Source organism: Diadema antillarum, unplaced genomic scaffold (assembly GCF_040938485.1).
Source record: "Diadema antillarum isolate AM-2024a unplaced genomic scaffold, OU_Dant_1.0 seq00001190_RagTag, whole genome shotgun sequence".
Lineage (NCBI taxonomy): Eukaryota > Metazoa > Echinodermata > Echinoidea > Diadematoida > Diadematidae > Diadema > Diadema antillarum.
In genome coordinates, this window is record NW_027271988.1 from 139,228 (window position 1) to 161,939 (window position 22,712).

The window sequence follows — 22,712 nt, forward strand, 5'->3', positions numbered from 1 at the left end:
GTACGTCTGTACGTACGTCCGTCCGCGCTTTCGTTTACGCGATAACTTAAGTAATATTGAATGGAATTTTACCAAACCTGGCCCAAGTATAAAGTACGATGGGGCAATTACTTGATTAGATTTTGGGTGAATCGGTCAAAGGCCAAAGGTCAAAGGGTCACGGTCAAATCACGAAATTGTATCCGTTTACGCGATAACTCAAGACTCGATCGAGCAAAATTTCACCAAATTTTGTTGGAGGATGATGTATGATGGGACAATTACTTGATTAGTTTTTTAGTGAAATTGGACAGAGGTCAAAGGTCAAAGATCAAGGTCAAATCCTAAAATTTATCTGTTTACGTGATAGCACCAAACTTGGTCCAAGGATGATGTATGATGGGGCAATTAGTTGAGTAGATTTTAGTGACATTGGCAAGAGGTCAAAGGTCAAAAGGTCAAGGTCAAATGCTAAAAATGTTGCTATTTCCCCTATATCTATGCAATGCCCAAAGGTATTTTCTTGAAACTTAGTGTAGACATGTACTACTGTGTAAAGATTCTGCAGAGAGAGTTTCATTGTCATAAGGTCAAAGATCTAAAGGTCAAAGGTTAGGTGAAAATGTTGCAATAATCACTTTTCTCGCAAATGTTTCAATGTATCTTCATGGAACCTGGACATACGTATGTACTGACTGGCAGGGATTATCTAGGGAATTTAGGGGTCATGGGTGAATAGGGGTCCAAAGGTCAAGGTCAACTCCTCAAAATTTTATTATTTCCCTCATATACTAGTATATGCAATGCTTGCATTATTAGTTTTTAAAACATAATACATACATGCATTACCTGATGGAGATTCTCTGGGAATTTCCAGCCAGAAGGTCAAAGGTCCAAAGGTTAAGGGTCAAAGGCCAGGTTTCAATGCCCCCCAAAAAATCTATATTGTGCTGTAATTACACTCTTTCTTCATACCTTGCAAATTACTCAATGCATTAACTTATAAAAGGGTCGGTCAGAAGTCAAGTAAAAATTCTCAATTCCCCAAATATACATGTATGTACAGATCTGCACTCTTAGACAATTATGGCAAACCAAGTTCAAGGAAAGTGAACATTCCAGATATTTCTGACAAACCTGTCATTTCAATATTTTGCCAGTTATGTGAAACTGTCATCACACATTGTGAAGACATCATACTATACACCTATTGGGAGAATCATGCATTATGGCGGAGGCATCAGTCCGCCATAGCGACATTTCTAGTTATATCATAAAACTTACATATATGAGTAGATTGGTGAGAAGCAGACTCAATCTTAGCTAATTGACCCAATATGATGTAACATACATAACATGGACACCGGTGTCCTAGTTACAAGTGTATGTACATGTAACATGGTAAAATTTGGACTCTACAAGCATCTACAATTTGTTCAAAAGTGTTCATGTCATAAATAATAGATAGCACTCATGATATGATTAGGTGTATTGAAAATGCAGTACATTAGAAGTACATAAGAAGACCATAACATAGGACACCGAGTTATGTACCTAACATTTTTTATGGGCAAAGTTTTTTTGTTATTGATAGCTGGTTCAGAAGTTTTCATAGAAAAATATCGACCTCTGTACCAGCATTGCTGTATACTGCTTCACTGAACAGCATGATATTATAATTTTTGTATCAAATTAAGAAATGAGAAGAACGATTGTATGGTAGAATGTAAAGTGTTACGTACATAACTCGGCATCCATAATTTCAGGAAATACCTCCAATGTTTGTTCGAAAACTGGTTTTGTTTCTTTTTGGGGCAAGTTTCACCACACATTGAAGTATATTTGCAAAAGTTAATTTAAAAACAAGATAAAAGCATAAAGAGGACACCAAGTTGCGTTAAATTTTCTGACCACCAAACATGGCTTGCTGATTGCCAGATGTATCATAATGTTTTCGTACTCTAGCACTTACAGTAAATATTTTGCAGTGTTTGGAAGATTACAAGAATAAGGTTACTGAAGTCTGTATGTTAGTTTCAAATTTTTAGGTCAAATGTAACATTTTTGGTCCCTTGATCTGAGCCATGCACTTATGGTATTTCTCTCTTCTCTAAATGGACCATTTTTATCATATTTCTTTCCTTCAAGACGTAGTTGAATGTGGTCTAGACTAATTAAACTCAAACTGAGGTGAGCCCTTACCACGTAAAGTACAGCAATGAATGATTGGAAATAAGTTTGGAAGCCATTTCATTTTTTTTTTTTTTTTTGGTTTTGCCTTGGTGCCCTTTCAAATTTTTTGGTTTTGCCTTGGTGCCCCTTCAAATTTTTTGGTTTTGCCTTGGTGCCCCTTAGCTCTGACTTGCCTTGCTGCCCTTTAAAAAATATTGAGAGAGAGTGCCCCCCAAACCAAAACTTGCCTGTCCCAAAAAACTGGCGAAATTCGAGGCCTGTTAGTTCCAAGTTTGTTCATTGTAAATCCAGGGCTGCCCCCCCCCCCCCTCCCCCATGGAGTTGGGGGGATCCAAATGCAGACCTAAATTTTACTTTTTCATCTTCTTGCTGAAAACAACATAGTGCACTTTCACCAAACTGGCAAGTAGCATTCCACGGGGGATAGGATATGAGTGGGTCACCATGCTTTCCTTGGAGGCCCCAGGGGGTCCACACCTCCTAAATTAAGGAATTCAATATTCAATATTATTCTTCTCTAGAATCTGAAGTGATAGAGCTTTAAGCTTTTTGTTTTTACAAACTGCATAGTCCAATGTTGTATAAATTGCAATGTACTTGCAGGTATTTTTACCAGTGTGATTGAATATATATTTGCAAATGGACACCATGCCCCCAGCTCTCAAAGCTGCCCTGCCCCAAGTTTCCAATGTTCTCAGTAAGAGTCTGCAAGGGAGGTGAACTTGCGATACTCATGTGAGCACGAGACCCCCGGGTCTTTTTTTTAGTGTGGCACTTTCCCCAGCCAGCCTGCCAGCTGGCTAACCAGAAGCATCCACAGTATGATGGGATCGAGAAAATTTTCGCCATGTGGATGCTCCTAACCAGAAGCATCCACAGTATGATGGGATCGAGAAAATTTCGGGCTGATGGAGACGCACTCCAAATACCACGCTTGTTCACAAATGAGCATGCTAGTTCATGAACTAGCCCAATATTTTTTGGGAAAATTTTCCTGATGAAATAGTGCACTATTTGCATCTTACTATTTGCATCTTCATTGCACAAATAGCGCACTATTTTGACATCGGGCTAGTTTCGTAACTGCAAATAATGCGCTATTTTGAAACTTCACGCTGATAAAGACGCCTAGTGTCTCACTCCAAATTCTCACCCAGGTTTCCACCCTTGCTACGTACAGATGTATACAGTAGTAATCCACAGTCCCTCAACCTGCATTAACTAATGCTTGTATCTTCCGGTAAAGGTGAATCTTGACTTATCGTAGTTAGGCAAATGTCAATATTTTGGGTTGATTGTCTCAAAGAACAATACATAAAGAACTGTAACACTAACCATTGTGAATGTCGTATTATCATATGTACATGTCAGTCGACAGGAAATTATTATTGCTTAAGAATGGCATTGTAAAAAGAGAAAATGTCAACTCTTGCCTAAGGTGATCCTGTCAGATAAACAAATTTTTGTATGTTAAGCCTTCAGTCAATTTGTTTGTAAATTGTGTCTAGGTGCAACATTACATTTCCATCTGTCTTCTGATTGTTCCACTAACAAATTACCAAAATTGTACAAAGTTACAGCTATGACTATTAAAAGAATCAAGCTGGCTAAAAGGATTTGAAGGTATGCAAAGCTGATATCTTTAAAAGACATGCAACGTGAGACTTGGAACTGAACAAAATCTTATAATGTCCACGATTATTGGCCACATCTCGTCTGTCTAGTTTGATAATCAGAATATTTTCTTTGGATTTTCTTTGGATAGAAAATTGTAACGTCTTTGGCCTATAACAACCACTTCAAGCAAGGCCATGTGAGGTCATTTAAAGGGGTGCACGTCACGAGACCGACACCCACGAGTCATACAGCCCACAAGTTTATACAGCCCACAAGTCATACAGCCCACGAGTCATACAGCTCACAAGTCATACAGCCCACCCAGTTATACAGCCCACGAGGTTCGACACTGAGTAAATAAAGCCCACGAGTTCGACATCAAGTAAAATAAGCCCAGGAGTTATACGGCTCACGAGACCGACACTACGCACAAAAGGCTCATGAGACCGACAGTAAGCAAAACGAAGCCCACCGAGACCGACACTACACTTAAAAGGTCCACGAGAGCGACGCTACGCATACAAGGCTCACGAGACCGACATGACGCAAAAGAGGTTCACCAGACCGACACTAAGCAAAGAAGGCCCACCAGACCGACAGGATGAACAGCGCCACCTATAGACCAATAAATTGTATAGGGTGTCCTGATAATAGCATAGGAAGATATGAGAGATGGAAAAGAAGAGTTGCCATCTCCGGCAGGGTGTTGCCCCATCAGTTGCCCCCCCCCCCCACCCCCCCCCCCTTCGAAATGATCAGGATCTTTAATTGTGTTTGTATGGGTGTGTGTTTGTGAAAAAAAAAATCAAAGTACAGTAAAAGTGTGTAACAGATTTTTCCACAATTAACCTGCAAGGGTGTTGATTTAGTATTGATACAAAATAAAAAATAACGTAATCGTCTATTAAGGTAGCGTTAGGGATTCGGAAAAAGCCAGATGCATCCATGAAAACAGCTATTGTATTTCACGATAAAATGTACTGTTCGGAGGAGAATAACACAAGCCACAAACTTGAGCCGGTGAATCCCTGCGACATAAAATGTTTTAATCGGTAGAATTACATTATAGTTACAGAGATAATTACAAATAGATCTTACTGCAAAACGTCAAAGCAGGAGGGTAGAATATCTAAAATAGAATAAGCAACTAGTGAATCGGGAAAGAGAAGAGGTAAAATTTATATCTTGTCCATCTTCTAGCTAAAAACTGGGAAAGCCTATATTAAAAATAGCACGATGGCATTATCAAAGCTCTAAAATTAATCCATGCATCGTTATTGTCCTCTTTTAAATTCATTTGTGTTTTTTGTCTCTTTTTTGGGGGAATGAAGAATACTAATTCTTCTATTTATTTTTTTTTGGGGGGGGGGCGGGGCATGAAAATACAATTCAATTTTTCTACTTGATAACAATGTCGCTCCCTGACACACTTGCCCCCCCCCCCAGAAGTATGAAGAAATACATATTTGATGACGTTCATAATTATGTAGATGGTCACCATCTTTCAATTAATAGCGTACGAAATTACACCCGCCAGTATGTTATTTTTCTGTTCATGGAACACCCTGTACAGGTGATTGACATGTAGATGGCGCTGTTTATCCTGTCGGTCTCGTGGGCCTTCTTTGCCTACTGTCGGTCTCGTGGGCTTTCTTTGCTTAGTGTCGGTCTTGTGAGCCTTTTTAGCTTAGTGTCGGTCTCGTGGGCCTTTTTTGCCTACTGTCGGTCTCGTGGGCTTTCTTTGCTTAGTGTCGGTCTCATGAGCCTTTATTGCTTAGTGTCGGTCTCGTGGGCTATGTTTGCTTAGTGTCGGTCTCATGAGCCTTTTGTGCGTAGTGTTGAACTCATGGGCTGTATGACTCCTGAGCCGTATAACTCGTGGGCTGTATGACTCATGGACCTAATATTGATGTCGGTCTCGTGGACCATATGACTCGTGGGTGTCGGTCTCGTGGGATACCCCCATTTAAAGTACCATACTCTTTATTCCCCCTCAGTTTACTCAAGTCACACAAAGAATTATTTGCTGTCACTGGTTTAGAAATACACTTGTATTTCATAATTTTTGTTTCGTTACTCTACACCCTTGTTACATTACATTGTTACTGACGTTCCAATTTTTGTACCTCAGTCATGTATGATACAATTGCATGACCATACTTTCATTATAAAATTGCAACTCTTTCACAATTTTTCATATTACATTGTAGGTTGAAGCAGTATGAAGAGAACATCCTTTGGCAGATTTTAAATCTAAGGGAATATCAAAATATAAAACTATTTCAGTATTTTCATTACTCATGTTACATTAGTTTAAGCAGTTTGGTAGTATGCTTTTTACCAATACATGGGAATGCAGATCATTTTTTTTTCTTACTGACAGCTAGAAACTGATACCCAATACATTATAAGTATCAACAAATCAATTACTTACCATCTACATAAGGTATAGCTAGAGCATCGGCCCTATGTATTCCCTTTATTTTTTGTGGAGCTATCTCCTCCAGAGCCGCCGGCTCCGGGCCCCCAAGACTGGTGCCGCTGGCCGCAGGAGGGTCTCCTCTATGAGGTCGACTAGGTTTTGTCCGCGCTCCGCCTCCGTGTCAACATCGAGAGTGGAAAGAAAAAGTGCGAGCTCTATCGGACGCCAAGTGTCGCATAGCCTATTCGGTTCATAGCCTATTCGGTTACAAATCGGTCATTTCGTTACGAAATGTTGTCATTTCCAAACAAAATTAACATTTCGTTGACGAAATTACCATTTACCAGTGTACACAGTAGGCCCTTCTGCTGCTTACTGTATGCTGAATGAGCAGCCTGGATAAGCCGGTTTAGAATGTTGCTGTATACTGTACATGAATTGCAAATCTAAGTGTTGGTATTTTATCAAATTTCAACAAATCCACAGAATTCCTCACTGTATTATAAGGATGTTGTAGTGACGGGCATGGCCTAGAATCATGGTGTAGGTCAGTACAACCGTCTGTATACACATGATCTGAGACTTGCGAGATTTTACTCTGCGATTCGCCTGCGTGCTCCGGATGGATACTGTAACATTGTATGAATACGTTCGTACACATGGGAGGTGTAAGATGCCTCCATGTATCATACGTCGGCTGTGTGTCATGGATGAATTAACTTTTTTTTCCTTCCCTTCCCTTTAATTCCTCCTTATAAAATACTTTTGTTCTTTTTTTTTATTTACTGCACATCCAAACCTCGGCCCTATTCCCCCCCCCCCAAAAAAAAAAAAAATTGACAAAACACAAAAATTAGTAAGATAGAGAAATAGAAAAAAATAAGTAGAAATTATGTGAAGTAAAAAACAAAAAAACAGCAACAATCTGAGTCAGATTACTGTTCGAGCTGAAATTTTAATGTACAGATTTTTTCGCGAATCGCTACTTGGGGGACATTTTCGCTTGTTAATTTAGCGGTTTCAAGGGTCTAACTGAACTTACAGAAAAAACAAGAAAAAGTGGGAAGTTCTTTCTTTTTAAAGATAATATAAAGTTTTGGTACCTCAAAAGTTTCCCTGAGTTTCCTTGTCTTAGTTTGTGTTTCAGGTTAAAGTACCTTTCATATCTAACACTGTGAGACTTACTCGCCCCAAAGTGCTCTCATGTCTTAGTAATCATGCAATAATGGTTTCGTACAATACGTGTATATTGATTCTCGCGGTACCGCGTCGAGTCAAACTAACGGCTTGTTCGAATTTTTCAGAGCCCGCTCTGCTCTGGTTTTGAACTTTTAATTAAGGCAACAGTTTCAGTTCAGTTGATATACATTGTATAATACTCGACTCGAATAGCAGAAAAAAAAAGTTTTGTCCACAATGCTTTCTTTACTCTGCAAACTGCCATTTCAGCTACACTGTCGACTTAATATTTACTAGCATATATCCAAATGCCAAAGGTTCTGACAAAAAGAGGGTGGGAGACATGTACATAATGTAGTCATTGCTATACACAGTGTTGTATGCAATCATCAGAATTTGGTCCATTTTACTTTTTTAGCTCACCTGAGCCAAAGGCTCAAGTGAGCTATTGCGATCGCCCTTCGTCCGGCGTCCGTCGTCCGTCGTGCGTCGTGCGTCGTGCGTAAACTTTTTACATTTTCATCTTCTTCTTGAAAACCTCAAGACCGATTTTCATCAAACTTGGCAGGTAGCATCCCTAGGGGGTTAGGAACTCAATTTGTTAAAATGGGCACCATGACCCACCCAGGGGGCCCCCAGGGGGGCCCAAACCCCCCAAATTTAAGGAATCGGGCACCATGCCCCACCCAGGGGGCCCCCAGGGGACCCCCAGGGGGCCCAAATCCCCCAAAATTAAGGAATCTTTAAAAATCTTCTTCTCTAGAACCAGAAGTGATGGAGCTAAGTTAATACTATGAGTTAGTACATTGATGACTGCAGTTTCAAGTTTGTTCATGGCAGAATCAGGGATGCCCCCCTTGGGACCCAGGGGAGGGAGGTGAGGAGGGGTCCTAATGGGGCCTAAATTGTACATTTTTATCTTCTTTTTTAGAACCCCATGACCCATTTTCACCAAACTTGGCAGGTAGCATCCCTAAGGGGTTAGGATCTCAATTTGTTAAAATGGGCACCATGTCCCACCCAGGGGGCCCCCAGGGGGCCCAAACCCCCCAAATGAAGGAATCGTTAAAAATTTTCTCTAGAATCAGAAGTTATACAGCTAAGATAATACTATGAGTGAGTACATTAATGACTGTAGTTTCGAGTTTGTTCATAGGAGATCCAGGGGTGCCCCTCTTGGGGGCAGGGGTGGGGGGGGGGGTGGGTTGGGGGGGGGGGGTTGGTTAGGAAGGTCCAAATGGGGGCCTGAATCGTACATTGTCATCTTCTTCCTGAAAACCTCATGATAGATTTTCGTCAAACTTGGCAGGTAGCATCCTTAGGGGGTCAGGATCTCAATTTATCAAAATGGGCACCATGCCCCACCCAGAGGGCCCCAGGGGGCCCCCAATCCCCCAAATTAAGGAATCTTTAAAAATTTTGGCCCTTATTGTACATTTTCATCTTCTACTTCAGAATGCCTGGTCAAATTTTGGTAGAGCTGTGAATAATTTAGATTAGTGACTGCGTGAAAGGTGAACTTGCGATACTCAGGTGAGCGCTAGACCCGCGGGTCTCTTGTTTTTAAATTGTAAAAGTGCTCTGTCTTTCAAGAACAAGTTGATGTTGGATTCTGCCATAGATTCCTTTTTTTAAAATCTTTTGAACAGCTTCTGTAGTCTAATGGTGAATGCCATGGACTGACAATTTGCACACAAACTAATGTTAGTATTCCAACGGTATTATGGAATGGTCATTTGTCATGCTCTGTGCATTAATCACGCGTTTCAGTATGTTCCTAACATGATAAACTGCCTGAAGTCTTGCTGCAGCTTCCCTGGTACTGAGGCTAAGATCAAAGTGTCCACCGAAAGTATATCTCACTGGAATACTACTTTCCTGTGCATGGTACTGTGCGCAATCTCACAAGTTTCACTATAAAAAGAGTCACACTCACTGTAATTTATGAGTATGAATGAGAATTTTCATTATAATCACTTTTTATGTGTTACCTTTGACCTTATGGTGACCTTCAACTCCCCAAGGGACATCTACCATCGAAGTTTGGTAACAAACGGACATATAGATCAAGTTAGGAGCCATAATCGAAATGCGCTGTAAAAACTTAACATTGTTCCCTGATAGTTCATTGACCCTGCCTGTGACCTTTGACCTTGAGGTGACCTTCATGTTTGGTAAAATGTGTATCGTATAACCACTCTTCCCTCCAAGTTTGACTGAAATTAAAGTCCTCAGAAGAGAGTTATTCAAGTTTTTGTAGCATTACGGACGGAAGACGGATGGACAGACACCGCAGGCGATCCCTTATACCCCGTTTAGAGTCCCACCAAACACACCACAACCTCTAGAGGTTGTGCCGTGTTCATGCCAGACGATGGGGACTCTAAACGGTCTCAGCACAAAGCATCTATCACGAGTCTGGAGTGAGTCTGGCGTGAGTCTGGGGTGAATGTCATGCTAGACAGCCTAGCACGAGTCTAGCACAACCTCTAGAGGTTGTGCTGTGTTCACGCCAGACGAGGGGACTCTAAACGGTCTCGGCACAAACAGTGTGAACATAGTCTGGTTTTCAGACCCTTTGCCAACGATACTCCTTTTACAAAATGTGCCCTTCGCGGATTTCGACGCTGCCCTTAACGAAGTCGCCACATTTGCCAAAGGCTAAGGCCCATCAGCTAAACCTGCTACTTCTTTTGTTGTTAGAAGGTGTTAATAATCTGAAAAGGAAATTAGTGCAAGAAGACAGTCTGAAAACCAGACTAGCGTGAACACTTCCAGTGACCTGGGCCCCGTTGCAAGAAAGTTGCAATCAATTGCAAATAATTGCTAATTTTGAAACAACCATTCTGATTGGCTCAGGGTCTGCCCTATTAAGAAGACATGCATGCAACAATGATTTTGATTGGCCAGTGACAATCAGTTGCAAGTTGCGTTTAAACGCAAAGTTTCTAGCAACGGGGCCCAGCGCTGTTTGTGGTGGAAAAAATGCCCCTCCACTGGTTTCCATAGAAATGTATACAGACCTCACTCTAGACAACAGGGGGACTCGAAACGGGGGTCTCTCTTACCACCCACTGAGTTTGTATAAAAATGCCTAGTTTTCATCCAGCATATCCTCCAGAGGTCCTCCTAGATAGAGGGACTCTAAACGGGGTATTAGTCTCTCCGCACCTCCGGTGGGCTCGACAAAAATCAAAGTCAAATCAAATCAAATGCATTGGATTCCAATAATAGAGGAAGCTCAGGTCATATCAGACATGTTTGATTGGGTCCCAACTTTTATTAGGACTGTGTAGTCTTGGGATATCTTTGCTTTTTATGCCTCCGCCACGAAGTATTGCCAGAGCCATTATGTTTTCGGGGGTGTCCATCTGTCCGTCTGTTTGTAATGAATTTTGTGGACAGCATAACTTAAAACATTTGAGGTATCCTAATGAGACTTGGTATGTATCATATGCATGAGTGGACGAAGTTGTGCTTATTAACTTTGCGGTGCACATGCTCAAGGTCAAAGGTCAAGGTCAAATGCTCAAAATTTCACGATTTTCTTCATATCTATGCTATGCCTGAAGGTATTTTCTTAAAATGTAGATATACATGTACAGTTGAACCTCTCGTATCCGGACAAGTCGGGACCGGGGCTCATCCGGATAAGGGATTTGGCCGGATACGGGAGACTCAATGCTTTATACATGTACATATACATACACATGTACTGATGTAGCCCATTGTAGTACCACATGTAGTAATGTGTATACTGCAACCTTTTCATTGTTACATTTTGGGGATGTTTCGGGATGTTGAAATGTCTGAAGGTAAGCAATTTGGAAGGAAATTTGATGCAATGTATGTTAATCATATTGGAAGTAATATGTAATTCATGTGTGTTTGGGTAGGAGTTCTCAAGGAGTTGGGAATCCCCCTTTCTTCCCGTAATTATTTTTTAAAAAATCACGGCGAGATTGCGTCCGGATAATAGAGAGATCCGGATAAAGGGAGGCCAGATAATAGAGGTTCAACTGTACATGTATTACCTGAGAAAGATGCGTGTGAGAAAGTTTCTGGACATGAGGTCAAAGGTCATGTGAAAGTGCTAAAATTAACTTTTTTCTCCGAATTTCGGAAATGGTTCAAGATATCCTCATCGAATTTAGTGCATGTGCTTGAACTGCCTGACAATGATTCTCTTGGGAATTTTTGGGTCACAGGGTCAAGGGTCGAAAGGTCAAGGTCAACTCCTTAAAATTTCACTATTTCCCTCATATCTATGCAATGTCTGTGGGATTTTTCTTGAAACTCAGTGTATACATGTATTACCAAATAGAAATTCTCTCGGAAAGTTTTTGGCAAAAGGTTAAAGGTCAAGTGAAAAGGCTAAATTTCACTCCTTCCTCCATATATCTCGCAAGCGGCTCAAGGTATCATCATGAAACTTAGTACATATGCATGTATATATTCATGTATTGCCTGAGTGTGATTCCCTGGGTAATTTTAGGGTCATGGGGTCAAAGGCCAGGTAGAAATGCTAAATTTTTACTATCTAATGCTTAATTACACTTTTTCTCCATACTTTGGAAATTAGTCAATGCATTTAAAGGGTTAAAGGTCAAGTAATAATTGTCAAATCCCCCGGTACCTGCTCTCTTAAATAATATAGCCATTGAGCCAATTAAACCTACTTCAAGAAAAGTGAACAATCACCACATTTGTGACAAACATGTCAATTTAATTTTTTGCCAATTACATGAAACTGTAAACACACATTGTCATGACGTACTGTAGCCTTATTGGGAGAACAATGCATTATGGCGGAGGCATGGCGACATTTCAAGTTCAAATTTTATGTGTGGTTTTACATTATTTCACACACACACACACACACACACAAAACCTGAACCACCCTTCCAACTAAAACAAAACTGCCCCTTTTTAAAGTATCATAGCTATTTGAAATGAGTTTAGTGACCAGAGCCAGCTACAGAAGTCATATCTTTATTGTACTGCAAAATGTTGCCAAATAACACCCAAAATCATACGGAAAGTGACTCAAATGATGAATAAATTGCTTTTGTTTCCATTTACATGCAGAAGTTTTGGTTCTCAGGCTATGAACCTGATTGTGTTAAAGTGATATAAATCAACCTTATACTATTCACCATGGATGTTCTTGTGTGCATGGATCATATACTAGTATTCTGTTGTTTTCACATAGTATATTTTTCTTTTTTCTCTGTATTCCAGGTAGAATCTATGGCTGCTTGTTCAACACATCTCTCACCCCAATGCTGTCCTTGCCATTTGATATGTTCTCCCTGTAAGTATAAAAGCTGGAAGTGAGTGGAATGATGATATGCTGTACATGAGAGCAACAGTCTCCTTGCATTACTTTGTATAGCAAAATGTCAAAGGCATGTAATCTGCACTGCAGTTTTTCTTTAAAGATAATGAAGCATACCATACCTGAATAAACAAGATTGCTCTGACAATTTAGTGCCTGTGAAGAGCATTTCTCATGGGCTTTTTAGTAGACATAAACTGTTCTCTCTTGGTCAGGTAAATGAAAGTGGAAATTTTGTTTTATTTATGGTGATATGATAATAGATCATTATATGAGTGCCACTTAAACATATGAGATAAATTACCAAGAATTTTATTTATATATATATGCGTACACATACACATACACATATTCAAAAGTATTGTGCGTCCTGTGAGAAGTCTGAGGAGATGTCAAAATCTCTTTGCATGTATCATTTTTAAAATCGCTATAGATTTTTGATACACAATATGAGATCCCACTTGTACACATGCGCAGTCAATTCATTCATAGCATGTGCTCTTTGTTGCTGTTAATGATACACATGTTGATCACAGTCTGTATATAGTATAATAATTCTGATTACACTACTCTCTGCGTAATCGGGTATCGCTTAAAGGGGTACTCCGTTTAATTGGGTTGTAATGTCAGAGTCAGTTCCAATGCACATTAAAATTACCTGATAATCGGGTTTCCATAAATGGGTAAATAATTTTCTTCTAATCTAATTTCTACCCACATTTTATCGCAGATATAACACTTTAAGAAATCATGCATCTCGAATTTTCCACGGTTAATCGCATTCTCTGCTTACTAATAGTTAATTAATCGGGTACTCCGCTTAATTGGGTAAGAAACCCTCTGCCCGAGCCTACCCAATTATGCGGAGAGTACTGTATCAATTTACTGTCCCGTATTTGCTGGCGATACGGTCGCAACGCCGGATAAGCCGCATCCCGACTTTGATGGTGAAAAACAGAACCAAAAAAGTGAGGAACTTTGTTCTGATTGAAATTCATTCGGGCGTGGGCCAAGCCTCTTTTTCGTTCAGGTTCGTTGACATGTTCACGTGATTGTTCCCATACATGAAAAATAGCACAGAAATACATCAATTAGGAAATGACTTGTTCCCATGTTCAAGTCGTGCACGTTAACAATTTACATATATGGTCAGTTTTACAGTAAAGGGTGTAACTTTGATGTGGCAAGGGTCAAAAATTGAAGTCATGTTTCCATATTTATCTTTGCCTTTATTTTATATAGGAATGTCTATATTTTCAATATTTTGTCATTCCAGAGCTTAATTCTTAGGCTAAATATGAAAAATTAAGTGACTAATATGGAATTTTAGATGAATTTAGGTAAAAACAACATGAATGTTTTGGTCACCCACAGCAACCAAATGAAGATAAATGGTGGATGCAATGCAACTTTTCATTTGCTGTGAACATATATTTGAAATATCAAAACACTTTTCCCCAGACAGATATTCACTCTTGCATTTATTTGGATGAGAACTTCAAATTCCAAGGTAAAAATGGTACTGGACAAACTCTTTTCAAGTTAAAAGAATGTTCTAGAAGCAAGAGCCACTCTAACCCATCCACGCACGGGCCTCCGTGTAATCTGTAATTTTGTGTCTGCCCAGTAAGTTGGCCGTGAACTTGGGCGTGATCTTCCCTACAGCGCGATCTACACGCGAAGAGCATTCATACGTAATTGAAAAACTGCCTGTGTCATTCCCACTGTGCAGGAGGGTTGATGCGTGTACACTCGTGTGAATGTGCACTTACTTGACTCAATACAGCACTAGTTTATGTGAATTTCATGAAAGGAAATAGTAAACTGTGAATGAATTATGAAAAAAAAAATTATGTTTTTGCCTATTTCATTCATAAATCCTCTTTATTTCAACCCATCTGTAATCACATCTTACCCACTTGCAAATCGATGTGTCCATAACGTCCTCGAGCCCCCGGAGATAGCTGTGGGACATTCCATTCAATTACGGGTTTTTTATTTTGCAATGTTATCAGCTAACTCTCATGTAAGCAAGTTCTTGCTATGGCTAATCTATTTTATAATGTATCATAATCTATCTATGCTTAGATAACCTAATTCAAATTTGCAGAGACATAGAAAAAGATTTGTTTTACAATCGTGATACGTTCAACTACTCATTTACCCTGTGCTGAAATCCGCATGTCTGCTCCGCACGTGTTATCGCTATCGCTCAAATTTCGATCGCGATGGCTTGTGTGTAGGGGAAGCATGGGGCTGAAAAAACACGCAGCACGTGGCATGGTACAAACAGATCTGACCTAAGAAGTCGTACATTCAAGAGCTAAAACAGACAAATAGCGAAATCAATGTCCACTGAAAAGGTCTTGACACTGTAATGTATGTTCCAAAATTGGCTTAGTTGTTGAGAGGATTTTCTACACTTTGAAGGTTTTCCACGCTCTAGATCAGGAATGAGATCGGTGAACTTAGCTACTCATACAACGTGTACTGTATGTATAAAACATGTGACTGCTGCATGCATGCACTAAGTAGATGTGAGAGTCGAGTGCGGCAAGAACGCTAGGAATGCACCAGGTACGGTGTGCTGCAAATTCTTGGGGCGAAATTAGACTTCATTGTTCAGCCTGTCTAGTATTTATATTTGTATAATAATTCTAATTCTTCATAAAATCACGATAAAAATACTTGATATATTCATTATATATTCTAGAAGCGTAATATGAAATATTTTGGCTTTTTTTTTTTTCCGTACAAGAAAAAAAAAATTTTTGAGTAAAAAAGTAATAATAAATAAAAGTTCTTAACTCAAGTCTAAATTCCATGCGCCTTCTTGCAGTTACCCCGCAGTTGCCCATGGATGCGATGCCTAAGTAATCAGCTGTTTACAGAGTCGTACCCACCCTACTGCTCCTGTTAGATTGTAATTGAGAGCGATTGTGATTTAATCGGTGGCATTTATAGTTTTATAACCCTATCCAATTAAAAAAGACAAATTCAAACATCAAATGGTGTGACAGTTTTTGTCAGAATTCCATATCAATATCACTTGTTGCCACGATAGTTTTCAGATTTCACTTGCTTCATTATCAAAGCTGTTGGACATTTGAAAGAACTGCTTCACAAGAAATCACCTTCGATTTATTATTTATTTTCACAAACAAGAATTTTTATCACTTACATATTTTTTTAAATTAGTTTAATGTCATAATATTTCATGATGGTATGTGTTCTGTCTTTACATGGCAAGATGGGATTTTTTTTTTCCATCCAGGGTCAAAAAAGAAAGTGACAGGAAGGAAACCAAAAGGATAGGGAGGAAATGAAGAGGATAGAATGAAACACCTGCTCAGCAGGCTCTTTTTTTATTGATTTAACACAATGGTGAATGCAGTACATCAGATTACAGTGAAACCCCGTTATAACGAGGTCCGTGGGACCGGCGATATTACCTCGTTATAACCGGTACCTCATTATTACCGTACGCATCAAAAACAAAGAAAAACATAAGAATGACATCATATACCTGTCAATGAAACTTAAAGAACATCCTTTGCGTTGTTATTACACATGGATCATTATTATTGAGATATAATAAAGGGAAATTATATGTGAATTAGATTTTTCTAACACCAGCGCAAATACAGTAAAATACACGCGTTGTATACCGTAACTTGCGAGGTATTTTTACGCTGTTGGTGCCCAGCGGGAATGCGATGATTTCATGAATCATTTCGGCTGTAATTTTGTACAATATATATGATCGTTGCGCTGCAAGGGATTAAAAATTTGTTCTTTATTTTCTTCCGAATATCTCTTCGCATTTTGTTCATCCGTTCTTGAAAAATATGCGATAGGATTGAATGTGGAAGGTTACGTTGTAATTGTTTTTATGCAAATCTGTACCTCGTAAACCATTCTGAAAGAAAGAAAAATCGTCATTGTAAAATGCAGTGGTAAAATTGTGATGATGAACAAACCCAGATCTATTCAAACTAATGCGTTTCTTTCTTTTTCTGATTTAGGTTAACATGCGTTATTCAACTTTTTTTTACGCTACTGTCGCCTGGCGAGATTGCGATGATTTCAGAATAACATACATGCGTTGTTTACCGTTAACTTGCGAGGTATTTTACGCTGTTGGTGCCCAACGGGAATTCGATAATTTCATGAATCATTTCGGCTGTAATTTTATACAATGTATGATCGTTGCGTCCGAAGGGATGAAAAATGCGTTCTTTATTTTCTTTCGAAAATCTCTTCGCGTGTTGTACATCCTTGAACTGTTAAATGCGTTTGTTTCTTTTTCCGAACACCGATTAAATAGGTTAGCATGCGTTATTCAACTTTTTTATGCTATACTGTCACCCGACGAGATCGCGATGATTTCATTAATTATTTTGGCTTTAATCATACACGCTTATATTCAAATTATCATTTGTTAATGATAATGAACAAATTCCAGATCTATTCAAATTAATAAATGTGTTTGTTTCTTTTTCTGAACACTGATTAAGTAGGTTAACATGCGTTATTCGACTATCTTTACGCTATACTGTCACCCGGCGGGATCGCGATTTCATTAATTGGGCTTTAATCATCCGCACTCATATTTGCTAACCAGCAAAAGAACTGGAAGTCGGAACTAAATATGGAAAGGATATAATGATGAGTTGCACACGCATTCCCGTTGTCCATTTTGGCCACAAGTGCCGCTACTTGAAAAGGTTTTGAATGCGTTATCTTTTTTTTTTTTCTCTCGTTGCGCTGTGGTCTGCCCTAATATCACGCACGCGTATCTCGCGAAAAAGAAAATCAAATGATTATGTTTGATGATTTAATAGGAACATCGGAAGGCATTCCTGTGTCTTATCGCGTGATTTAGAAGAAAACATGGAAGGAACGGTTCTCTGCAAAACGGAAAAAAGACATGGATAGCGTGAATTCGGTTTTCAGTGTTTCATTTGTCGCATGTTTGAAAGCGGCAATTTAGTCAAGAAATCGAACCTCGTTATATCCGATCAAATTGCTTATGTTTTCCTTTATCATGATGCACTGATATTGTCCTTGTTATAACCGAACTCGTTATAACCCATTCGTTCTGCCATAGGTTTACACGCAAAGGAAAACGGGACCGACGCGATCACCTCGTTATAAGCCGTTCCTCATTATAACCGAACTCGTTCTAAATAAAAACTAAATTAGCATCGCCATTCAGATCTGATATTTACTACAGAATAGACCTAATGCAAACTTATTGTCAAGCTTTTGGTTGAGTTTCTTTAGAGACAATTTTGGTAGCACTAAACCCGAGTGAACAAGCAAAAGGAAAAAAAAAAAGATAAAATGCAGGTCTCTAGACCATTCCTGTCTGTGCACGAGCGAGCATCAGCCATCGTTTCAGTGTCACTCTCGTCATCGGCCTAGGCTACTCATGTCGTACTCGCCATCGTCAACGTCATGCTCATAATCACACAAAATAAATTGCATCATCATAAGGGTTCATACATCAACATCCCCAGAATCATGGACATTATCATCATCATCACTATCATCTCAACCACAGCAAAACCCTGAATATCACTCCCATCATACTCTTCACTCTCACAAAACACATCAGCAAACGATACAGACATCGCAGACCTAGCTAGACATTAGTTGTGCACAAAAATGAAACGGAGGTGGAAAACAAGTAATGAATACACGAAGACTATCGACAATGGTATTTTACCGTAGAAAAAAATACACAGAACATCTTGCGCCGGAAAAAAAAAATCGAGGTAAAAAACTACGATGAGGAAAACTAGGGTGAAAACCCGATGCCTGGAAGATGAACGATGAAGACACTTTAGTTTTACGGTAAAAATGCTAACACGAAAACAAACGAGTGGGTACCATACAAAGTACGATGTTCTCGCACACACGTAGATAATCTACATCATGTTTAATCAAAAAACTCAACAAACACTCGAACAAAAACTCACCTCTAAATTGTTGCAAACGAGATAATCACTTAAAAAAATGAACGAAACACTCTCAGAAGTACGATTGTACTCTGAGAATAAAAGATATAGAATGATACGAAAGCAAAAGGGAGAAAAGAGAGAGAAATGGAAGGGAAACCTAGAGAAGTTACGCCACACTCACTAACGTAAATGGAATTCGACACACACAGGTAATCAGATATCGTCACGCACTCTCTGAGGAGATCGATATCACGATACCGCGCGTAAGAAATCACTGCAGTTGCTGGGGCAACAAAGATACATGCACGCTGTAAACATGAATATTGATTAGTTTCTCAGCAGGCTCGAACCCCTAGTAGGTGTTTTGGCCAATAAGAGACATTCTAAAATAGATTTCTTTGCATAAATTATTTTTCTGAGTCCCAGTAACGATCTCTATGATGGGCTGAAATTATTCTACAGCTCCTGGCCAAGTCTGAGGTTGTAGGACGCCCTGTTTTGGTCATAAGTAATGCACCCCACGCTGGATGTGGGGTATTCCGCGAATGGGCTAAACATAGCCCCAAATTATCTCTTGGTAACAAACATTTATCAATCCAAATCCCAAAGAAATTCAATTATTTTTAACAAAGTTGAAATTTTCAGACTTGTGTGTTTCGGAGGCTTCAGTTAACAAACTAGTGTGTTTCGGAGGCTTCAAAACTATTAACACAAAGTTCTAGTCCTGTATTCACTTAAAATAAGAAAACTACAGTAAGCAACTATCACAACATACTAGAATAACAGCAGGGCATCAATAAAATGTGAATAACAGTATACAGATGTACATTTTATGGCAGTGCATAATGTTTACTCTTCATACCTATTATTATTAGGAAATTGGCTTCCACAAAAGTGAATAACAAACTGTGCACACTTTGAGCAATGCTCAATTCGAATTTATGACATTACGTGTGGCAATATGATTATAAAGGAAACTGCAACAGTAGCAATTATGGTACACTGATTAGGAACACCTTTTTTGGCGGCTTAAAGTTAGCAGCAGCACATGTTTCGGAGGCTTCATCATAAGTGTTAACATGCAAAAAATGTCCATTATAATGTGATATGAAGTACATTAAAGCAGATGATTGTTTCCAATCAACTAACAATGTTGTAACATGTAAAATCGTATGTATTTGTATGCAGAAAAAAAAACAACTTTCCAACATAAACTATGTTAAGAGACAAAGAAAAATATGATTTTAAATCTTTATACTCAGTTGTATATTTGCATGTGTATATCCATGACTTTGGCAATGCAGAACATGGGTAGGCTACACACATGTATAACTGTATGCATTTGTCAAACTTTTCACCATAGTGCAGAAAGGATTACTTTCAGTGAGTTCGAACTGCAGCTCAGACTTAATGCAAAGATAATGTTTGCTTGCTTTATTTGTATTTTATAAGGACAGTTTGTGGGATGTATATTGACAAACATGTAAACCACCCATCATAATTGTAGAGTATGTGAAATCAATTTCAGCTGTTGATGAGAATGGGATAGAAAATAGACTATGTGATGGCATGATGGTTAGATTACAACATAGCATTGTAAAATATAAAAAGGGGAAAAAAGGCTTTTAAACATTCTTTTGCATATATACTATGCCTGATATCCTCATAGCTATCAAATGCAATGATCATGGTTATAGAACAGCAATCTTAAACACCGATCATCCATTCCATGTAAGGGTTATCATCAAACTGACAAATTGAGTCGGAATAATCAATATATGGGTTATATTATCATGGAGATAGAAATTAAAATGGTCAAGATCCTATTCATCTTTTTGAATCGCCTGTTGAAAAGATACATACCCTACCGATGATTGTGTATGAATTTTGAATTAAAAAAATGTTGACCAAATGTATATTTCCCTATGATATGTGATACGTAGAATTTCGCTATCTTTTTCTGGTGATAAGCACAATCAGGGTATGCAATCATGACTTTCTCACTTTAAAAAATTGTAACTTCTAAAAGAATGCACCAACTGACTTAAAAATTCACATGCAGCATGCTAAGACATCAGTAATCACATGTGGTAAGACAATAGCTAATTTCTTCTCATTTACTGTTAATTATTAAAGGTTAATTACCAAAAAGTCCCCCCAAACCCACGTAATGCGTCAAAAAAGGCGTTTTACAACTTACGTAAAATCAAGATTTGAGGTCCATATTCTAAGTCTACCCCTATGTGTTTGGTATCAAATTAATGGATTTTTTCCTGGCATTGCTTGCATGCAATAAAAAACAGTGGTTCTTTCAGCTGGAGAAAGTTATAAGGTCTGAAGTCCCATCCTGGTAGGAGTGTAATGCTGGCTTATTTTTGTGACATTGTGACCTTTTAACCCATGCTGTACAGCTATACATGGAGAAACAGCTTATTTTTCTGCTTTTCCTGAAAGTACTGAAGACACACTACAATATGGTGCACTGTTTGCCAATAAATGTTCAGCCAGTTTTGAGTTTTGAGCCATTTTCAAATGCTGAGTAAAATAAGTGCAGCTGTTTTTTTTTGTATTTTCAGTGAGGTATATCCTAATTTGACTACTTTAAAGACTCTTTTCCCCTTATTGAATATCATTGTTTTTTTAACCATGAATTGTACATATGTAGAAATCTATTGTGTGAAAATTTTAGCACATTTGATCAATAGGAACTTATTTTTTTATATTTTTACAAATTGCTGAGCATAAAAAAGTGCGATACACGCCCATGTTATACTGCATGAAGGTCATATGATAAGTGTTCAGTGTTCATATTTCAATGCTTGTTCAATTTCTAAAGATATCATAAGCAAAAACATAGTATTTTGGCTTAATATGTCATTGTTTGACTGTCACAGCTTGGATATCAACTCAAGTCATCATAAATCTCACATTCATTCTTCTATCTGTGTTTACAAATATGAGAATTGATCCAAACACTGTGCGCACATTCAAGGTCAAACTGTACAGATAATTTTTTGATGAAAAATATAATATCTTCCAAAGTACCAGCCCTAATTTCATAAAAATTTGTAATAATGGCCACTATATGTCTGTTACCTATTCCTGAAAGTTTCGCCTCTTCACTCTTTGGCAAAAGTGGAAATATGATAAAATAATGTAAAAGTGGTTTTATTTGAATTCAAAATAATGCCTACAAAATTAATCATCCATTTCGAGAAGTGAAAATATGAAATTCATTCATATTTTGTGATATGTCATGGCTATGTGCTGGGTGGTGAATGAAAGAGATATTTATCAGGAATATCTAACAGCATTATCAGATGAAAAAAACATTCTCCTTTTTTTTAATGAATTTTTCCAATATATTAGTCATTTCAATGTAATTCGACACGCCTAATTTTAAATGCTAATTTTATGCGCAGTTTAATGCAAAATTTTGACTCGTTCTTTACATGAAATGAAAATTTGAACACTCAGCTACAACAAACAACAAAAAAAGCATTTTCACCAAGTTTTTTCATTTTTGCCCTGTTACACAATTGCATACCCTGATTGTGCTATTGACCTTCTGTGGTATACAAGTCACCTCTGTTTCATTTCATTTTCTCTTTTTTTAATTTTTTATGCTTCAAAGGCTTCTTTTTTTTTGTAGTTAGTATATAAAATTCCAGTTTATATGACTCCTGTGACAGCTAGGAGGCCCGTTTTTTAAAGTAACACATTGAGAAATTGTTAACAGAACTTTTACTGTTTCTAAAAATGACAACCTTTTAGCAAAAGCAGATTAAAAAGCAGCAAATGTGTTTAAATGTCTAAGTTTGTTTTAGAATATAAACCCACAGACTACAGTTTTAAGCCTTTGAATTTCAAAATACAGCTAGAGGGTTGTAACTTTTTTTTTCCAGAAAAGCCAGGACTAAACAGATTATAAAAATTTTCAACCATTTCAGTATTGTTTTTCATGAACATAACTTCTCCAGTCACCCCAACCCATGTAAACTACATGTACCCATGGCAA

General features: G+C 38.3%; 1 protein-coding gene across 1 annotated transcript in view; it reads left to right on the top strand.

Moving 5' to 3' along the window:
* LOC139744590 (E3 ubiquitin-protein ligase MARCHF6-like) overlaps positions 1-22,712 on the top strand; it is a 246,330-nt gene that overhangs the window by 114,453 nt on the left and 109,165 nt on the right. The window contains 1 exon segment of the mRNA XM_071655019.1: positions 12,632-12,704. Coding sequence (XP_071511120.1) covers positions 12,632-12,704 — 73 coding nt within the window.